This window comes from Epinephelus moara, chromosome 10 (genome assembly GCF_006386435.1).
Source record: "Epinephelus moara isolate mb chromosome 10, YSFRI_EMoa_1.0, whole genome shotgun sequence".
Classification (NCBI taxonomy): Eukaryota; Metazoa; Chordata; class Actinopteri; order Perciformes; family Serranidae; genus Epinephelus; species Epinephelus moara.
Window position 1 is genome coordinate 14514121 of NC_065515.1, and position 8429 is coordinate 14522549.

General features: G+C 45.8%; 1 protein-coding gene across 1 annotated transcript in view; it reads left to right on the forward strand.

The window, feature by feature from the left end:
* sema6bb (sema domain, transmembrane domain (TM), and cytoplasmic domain, (semaphorin) 6Bb) overlaps positions 1-7847 on the forward strand; it is a 167559-nt gene extending 159712 nt beyond the window's left edge. Inside the window, exon 17 of the mRNA XM_050055454.1 lies at positions 904-7847. Within this exon, the coding sequence (XP_049911411.1) occupies positions 904-1811 (908 nt within the window). The 3' untranslated portion in view covers positions 1812-7847. The remainder of the gene's footprint in view (positions 1-903) is intronic.
* Positions 7848-8429: the final 582 nt, after the last annotated feature.

An 8429-nucleotide genomic window follows, 5' to 3' on the forward strand; every position in this document is an offset into this window, starting at 1 on the left:
TTAAAAAGGGTGTTTAAAAGTCTTAAATCTGACTTGTCTTAAGCTGTGGGAACCCTGCAAGAAGATCTGTCTTTTTAATTAAAAACCTGCAAACATCCTATCTCCGGTTGTTGGCGCCACTCTTTGTCTTCCCCCCACCTCAGCACACAGTCTTTTGTCCTCTTCCACTGCAGCAGAGGGGTCTTTTACTGACTTGTGGTCTTCTCCGTCTGCCTGTTCTTCCCTCTTCCTGAGCATACAGCCCACTTACACTGCTACAGCTACCCCATTTGTGATTTAAGGAATTACAAAACACTGATTTATTTTGTTCTGCACATGCATGAGAAACCTGATGACTTCTCTGGCCCAATGTTGTTTATGTGTAATATTGTCATTTCTAATATATATGTATGTCTTGTGAGGCCCTTAGAGTCCCAGCGCCCAGGACTTAAGTCCCTGTAAGGCCGAGCATTATTAAGGCACTTTGCATATCTACTGTTTTAAATCAAACAACTTGCAAGTCACAAGTAGTTCACATGACGCAAGCATCTAGATGGGAAGTATAAAAGATTTCTACGGTGTATAAGAAGAAAACTATAATATTCACCATTAATGCCAGACTTGGCATCTCTCCCCATAAAGCTAATGTTGTGAAACATGTTAGGGTTGAGAGCTTTCTCAATCAGGAAGACAGTTATTACAGCCATTAAAATCACCATCCACTTTACGTAATGAAGGCAATTAGTGAGAGCTACCTTGGCTGGAAAGCATATGACCATTCCCACCCACAGAGGAGAGGGAGAAAATAGGCCATTTTGTCTCGCTGTTTGTTAACTCCCACATGTTTAATACAGGAAATACTGACGCTGTTTCTACCAGTTAACTGATCGACTTAATGCTGTGATTTTATCTCTCTCCTTATAGGGATGCTGCTCCAAGAGAGTTTCATCGAGGAGCCTGATGGTCTGGTGTCTGTAAACCTGCTGGTGGTGTCTGCTGTTTCAGCCTTCGCAACAGGAGCCGTCCTCTCTGGCCTCACCGTGTGCTGGATCATGAGTCATCGCCACCGCCACTCCAGAGGCTCTGGAGCTAACGGCGCCCGCCGCAAAAGTGACAAAGAGCAGAGCATGCTGGGGCAGGGCCGCAGCGGGTCAGTAATGAGTGTAACAAGAACCAGCGGCGGTGAGAGGCGTCGTTCACAGGCGGACAACCCCTTCGTCACGCCCAACGGCTGGCCTAAAGGAGAAATGGACCCAGGATTGCTGCCTACCCCGGAGCAGACACCGCTGCAGCAGAAACGGGCCATGCGTCTCCCAGACACTGACTGGGACCAGAGCCAGACCTTCCTCACCGCCGTAGGGACTCCCTGCCCCAACAACTCTGTCATCTACCTGAGTTCCAAGTTCCTGCATGGCGGTGGAGGGGGTGGAGGGATGGTGCGGATAGAGGACCCAGGGGAGGTCGTGCTGCCCCCACACACAGAGCGCCAGCGCTACCTGATCCTAGCCACCCAGAGAGGGGAGCACGGTGGCAGTCGTCCCAGCGGCACCATGAGGAACTCAGCGGGAGAATACATCTACCCCGCCACGCCGCAGGACTCCCCCGACCGACGGAGGGTGGTGTCTGCTCCCACTCCCCACATGGACTACGGGGAGCCTCGCTGGAGTCACGAGGCACTCAACTACAACAGCAACAATGGAGTGCCATATCACCCCCAGCGCCAGGGCCTCATCAGGCCTGATATGCATGGGCCCCGAGGGCTAGGAGAACTGGCTGACTTCAGCCATCTTCTAGGGAAGAACATGGGAGAGCGCACCCCCAGTGGCCAGTGAGGCAAAGTACGTGAACCCTGGCACCAAGCTCTCTCTGAACACCCATTCCCTCCAACAGCAGACTGGAATAAATCAACCCCTCAGACTCACCGTCCCGGTCCAACCTTACCCTGTCTGTCCTCTCTCACTGTCATTCAATGTTCTGACGTCATTCAGCTGACTGAAGAGAGAGACAAAGAGAGAGTTGAAAAAGAGGAGCAAACTCTCCTCACGTCTCCGTTCCTCTGCTCTTAATCTGAGGTGCACGCCTCTGCTCTGTAAGTGGTCCGACCCACAGAGCTTGACTTTGACACTGCAGGACAAACAGTAAGGTAAAGAGAGGGGTGCAAAGGAAAGGGAATCTTCTCAAAGCAGAGTGTGGAGATTATAAAAAAAAAATAATGACAGTTTCCCTTACAGCGCCAAATGTGAAAGGTCTCCCTCCACCATTTTGTTCACCGTTTTGACACCATGGATCTTTGAGTGTGAAATTTAATTTCTGCTTTTATTTTTTTGTGCCAGTGGCATCCAGCAGACAAAAATGTGCTTTACTTTGGATTTCAGATGAGACTAAAACTGTTGTAGCCGTGCCAGAGGGCAGTGACTCTCAATGAATCATGCAGTGTGTGTATGTGATTGTGTGTAAGTGTGAATGTGAGTGGCCACGACAACCCCAACCAGTGTCCTGTCTTAACTGTGAAGTATAACTATATAACTAAAGTTTCTGTACGGAGGAGGTTGGGTGTTAACATTATTTTCCCTTTTTATAAACAATCACAAGGAGACAAATGGATTTTCTTATGTGTCTCTTTGTGTTTACCAATCAGAGGTTTGGGCGGTTCACCAGTTGCTAGGGAAGGGTTGAGACTCCCATTATAGTTTTTGTGATTCCCAGTACCTCAGAAGCAGCGCTGGACAGAGCCATCATGACATGAAAGAAAGCAATAATAAGCAGGAAACAGAAGGAAGAAGATAAATCCAATTTAATTTGATATTTTGTAATGTAACTGTTTCTCAGCAAAGCAAACAGAAGTTTAGAGATGTCAGGAGATGCAGGCCGCTGGGAAAAGGAACAATATCTCCCCTCCATTCTTCCCTCCCTAGCTGCCTCTCAGTATGCCTGGGTCTGTCTGACCTGACCTGAGGCCCCTATGGGCTCCTCAGTCCATTTGGAGGAGGGAATGTGAGCTGTGGCTGTCTGGCTGTCTGACTGGGGCTGTGAGGCCCGGCCGCTTGGGAGCTCCATTCAGCCTCTTCTGCCCGACACTGAGCCTCTTTGTGCCCCAGAAGCAGGAGGAGACTGCAGCAACAAATAGCCGTTAAGAGTCAGGGACCTAGCCCAGCTCCACAGCCTAGCAGAATATCAATGAGGAGGACAGCAGCTCCATCCGTCATGTGAGATGTACCAACCAGGACCGGGCATCTCTTGTGCTTCACCCGCTCTGGTGATTCACTGGTTTGCCAGGACAAGGGAGGAGCTGAGGGCTGGAGCTGGGGCCGAGGCCAGGGTTGGGGCACTGCTTACTGTCACAATGGTCATCCCTTGCGACTTCATCCCTTTCAGTGTGTTTCCCAACAAAAGCGGGATAAAGAAAACAGATGGGCATGGGTGTACTTGGGTGTGGAGTTTCACTCCGTTGTCTGATCTTTTGATGTTTTCTTTTTTTTGTCTGTTCTCATCCATTCTTGATTCAAATGTAGATCCAGAGATAGCTTTAGTTCATCTGGGTCATGGTGTGTTAGTGGTGGTGTGTTTTTGTGTCTGTGGGCTTGAGGGTGTGAGTCTCTTTGGGTTTGTGTCCATGAATGTGGTACTCATATTGGGCACAAAAAACAGCTTTGATCAGATTTACTCTCATTCTCACCCTTCTTCTGTTTTCTCTTTCTCTATTGAGCCATTAATGTTGTGCAGCTACCCTTTGCTTGACATTCACTAATCAGTGTCGGAGCCCTGCGTGGGAGCAGTGTGTGCTACTTAAACCATCACACTTTACACAGAGTAGTACGGCTAAAATGTAGAAGATGGCATCTGCTTAGTTAGGTACACAGTACACACACACAAGAAATATCACAGTGTACAAAAAACTAGGGCTCAGCATTGATTGAAAAGTTTATACCTTTTGGTTTTTGTGACCACAAATACAAAATATGATTGAAATATCCATGTTATTCAATTTAAAGCATCAGTAAGGAGCTTTATAGCGTCTTTTAGCTGGTTGTTTAGGTGTGTTTGATCTCACTGCACTGATCAGTGTTGTTATCAGCCTCAGCTACCAGCTGGTTTTCACTGTACACGTCCTGGTTGGCACCAAACAGCAGACAGTTAAAGTTAGTGACTAGCTGATCAGCTGGTGAACATGGTTAAAGGGATACTTTGCCAATTCTCAACCAGCTTTGTATCATACTGTAACAGTAGGGGTATTATGTGCAAATGAACTATGGTAAACTTCCCTCCATCTTACCAGTGCCCAGATCCCCATGCTCATCACCCAGCTCTAGGGCTGTTGCTCAAATTGCAGACTGTACTTCCTCATTTTCGTATGCCCACCACCACAAATACAAAGAGTATAGAAGAGGATCGAGAGAGAAAAAGACCCAATCCCCTCTCTCTTGCTCTCAAATGCAGACCAAACTCAGATCAAACTGTCAAACTAGGCAGTGCTGATCAAAAATGAACCAAGATTCTGTTATTGTATTGCCTATTTCTCGCCTAAATGTCTTCAGAAAAAAATTTTAGTGCTCTGTTTGGCTGTAATATGAGAATTCTTGAACAGTAAGCGTTCGCCATACTGTTTCCTGTATTGTTAAAATGGAGGCTGAAAACACTTCGATCAGACGCTTATCAAATGTTCTGTTTAAACTGTTTAGCTGTTATTTGAGATCATTTGTTACCAGCTGGTTAAAATGGACAAGCTCGTTACCAGCAGGAGCATTTATTGGTCCAGTGCGGTGCAGTGCATTCTGATAGTTGTAGTTTTTCTACCCCCTGAGCAAAAGCGAGTGCCACAGCCCCTTTCCTGTTTTCTCTCCTCATGTAGTACCAATATCAAAAGTATTTGCGTCTTTCAACAGCATACACAGCCAAATTTTATAAAAAGACCATCTGTCCAGCAGTGAAATACTTCTTTAAAAATGTTGCAGCTAAAAAGCCAGGTATTTCCCTCAGGGGTTGGTGGAGACCAAAAACAGAGCTAAAAGAGAGTGAATACTGAACTTCACCTCAGAAGGTGATAATATGTCAGTGTTGTCTGTACACTTTGTTTCTGCTGCCAACAAGTGGCCTAAAATCAGTAACTGAATGTTGAATGTAAAGATACTAAGGCTGGGTTTTGTTTGTAATGCTTCAATATTTAGACCAATACATAGTGGAGAACACTTTTATCGTTTTTTCTCCAAATCCTATTTTCCACTTAACAACAAAAGCTAAAGTAGTGACAATGTATAAACACAAGCAACCACATGAGAACTTCCTCTGGAAAAAAGGCTGTCAACATTTCAATTTAAATCAAGGACTGTTTGATCATAAAAAAGTAAACAACATTTTAAATCAGACCAAATATTTAACAGCTGACAGTTTTCAACACTCAGTGCCACAAACACATTTCTGCTGGTACCAAAACAGCAGCGACGTTCAGTACCCAGCCAGAGCTGGAGCTACTGCATGAGACAAGCCAGTGAAAGAGATTTATGAAAGCAAGGACAGAGGAGGAGGTCATGCGGGCGAACATGATGTTACTGCATTACCGCCTCAGCACATTAGTACAGTGTATTCTTTACACATTCCGCCCTGAAACAGGTCATTAGTATTGAGGATACGGAGCCCTCCACCAGCCCGGCCCCTCATCTCTGCCTCTCTTTATCTCTCTCTGTCTCCATCTCTGCTGTGACCTGAGTGCCGCGTGTGTCTCTGTGTATGTGTGTGAATGAGGCCTCACTGTCTCGGCCGGCTTGCCCAGCCAGCCGTGTCCTCGCTCTGCATCTCCTCCGGTGTTTCACTAAACATGCTTGATTAGGCAAAGTACATTCCCGGCCCTCTAATGGCCTGATGAGCCCTTGAGAAGATTACTACAGACACATCAGCCCTGAGAGGGAGGTGCACGTTCAACCAGCTCTTTACCCCCTTTACTAACCACCAGCCACACACACACACTCAACGCGCACACATGAATACAGTCGGCCCTTTAACCAAATTTGGGATGCAATTGAATTAAGATCAGAAACAGAGCTCAGGCTTGAAATAGGGCCGTCACTGACTGGTTCTAGGAAAAGTACTGTACATGATGTTATCTTACTGACGGCATAATTTGATTACGTTAGTTCAACATTACAGGGCAGCTAAAGAATTCAGGTGTAACCTCGTAGAAGTCGCTCTGTTTATTAAAGCCATCATCCTCCCTCTTCCTCACATACTTCATGTCATTCCCGTCCCTCGTCTTTCAACAGCTGCACTTTGTCTTCTTCTTTCAAGTCCATTTTTATTGCCAGCAGACTCATAGTATCTCTCTGCACACACACACACACACACACACGAATTATCTCTAGCGAATGTAAGCCCAGGCTGCACTTTCATCCTGTTTGTCACTATTAAAGGTTAGCTTGTTAATTTAATGAGTCGGTGACAGAAACAGAAATCAAAGTAATTCACAAAATCCCGCTTTATTTCACATCAAATCCTTAATGTGTTACTTTTTTTCAGACATTTTCAAAGCCTCTCATGCGGTAAATTGCTTTCCTTTGCTTGGAAATGATTTTGTTTGGAGTTTTTTTTGTTAAATGTAGCACATATTGCCTCCAGTCCTACACACACGCACACACACACACACGCCGTCTTTATCTCTACCCAGCACATATCAACACACACACACACATGAAATACCCACCCAGCCCTCATGACCTAGTCTGTCTGTGTTCTTATTCATCAGGTTGTGTCTGTGTGCTTGTTAAAGAGATCATGCCTTTGTGTGTTGGGGTTGTTTGTTATCGTGTGGCCCAGTGATGCGATGCCCCCCAGCCAATAACTGCCATCTTGCCCTACAGTGCTCCCACCGCACTGTACGCGCTTTATGCCCCAGAAAGAGTCCAGAAACGGAGGCTGACTTGTTTTAAATCCACCATCGCACTCTGGAGTAGTGACGTGAAACTGCTCCCTGCCGAGCCAACATACGAGAGGAGAAAAAAAAAAAGCACAAAAACAAGGCGAAAACAAAATCAACATTTGCATTTTTGTGAAGTTGTAGATGTATTTAGTCAGCACTGATCATTTCTGTCATGTTTGTTTTTTCTATAGTTTGTTTCTGTGGTAGATATTTGGTTTGAAATTATATGGGATATTATTGTATATGATTTCAATTTCTCTGGTGTGCCGGATTTGATGACGACAATGAAGACGAACCTGAAGACTATCATGATTATTGTTGTTGTATTGACAGTGACAATGAAGCAGTACTGTGAGCAGCACTGAGGTGTTGCGTGTCCCGTTTGGATGCCCAATCTGAAAGGAAATGAAGAGGAAGAGGAGGAGTGAATGAACTCATACAGACTGAGGTTCAGAAAGAGATTCTACTTTTCTCCTGCGGAGTGGATTCTCCTGCTACTGTGAAGGACCCCACCGTCCTGTGGCTCTCACCAGAGGCTGGCCCCTCGCCCCAGCATCGCCCCAGGGCCCCTGGGGCAGGCCATCATCAGATGACAACACATGTCCCTACTACGTGTACATAACCTTGATGCTTACATGTAATTTAAGTGCAGTAGCTGCATGACGACACAGCCTCTGTGTGTGTACAGAAGTAGCGACGTGTGAATTTGTACAGTACATGCAAGTGTGTGTGTGCTTGTGTCCGCGAAGAAATCTGTCTGTCGTCACGCAAAAAAGCAACACGTGCATGCACCCACCGACAACTGCCCAGTACACACATACACCACACATACACATACACACAAACACACGCCAGCAGTTGTTCACCATTCTCCACATTGTCCTGAGCTCTGCCTGTCACTCCGCATGGAGACTTTGCTCTATGTCAACTTTCTTATTCTAATAAACCACTCAGACATTCATCTCTAAGGTGTCATCATTGGTTTCAGTGTGTTTGTCTTCCTAAACTGATTTATATTATTTATTTATAACTTCATTATACTTCATTAAAAAATTGTAGCACAGTTAATAATGCAACATGACATTAGTTCGTTTCACAAAACACATTCACACATTATCAGTCTGGATTGTTTTGATGTGAGTTGCTGAGTGGCAGCATGGTGGTGCAGTGGTTAGCATTGTCGCCTCACAGCAAGAAGGTTCCTGGTTTCAACCCAGGGTGGGTGAGCCCCTCCCTGCGAAGTTTGTATGTTCTCCCCGTGTCAGCTTGGTTTTCCTCAGGTGCTCCAGCTTCCTCCCACAGTCCAAAGACATGCAGGTTAATTGGTGACTCTAAATTGCATAGGTGTGAATGTGAGCGTGAATCTCTATGAGTCAGCCCTGTGATAGTCTGGCATCCTGTTCAGGGTGTACCCTGCCTCTCGCCTAATGTCAGCTTGGATAGGCTCCAGCACTCCCACAACCTCCAACAAGATAAGTGGTTATAGATAATGAATTAATGAATAGATGGCATTCAGCATGTGGTGCTCACAGTGCCCAAATAA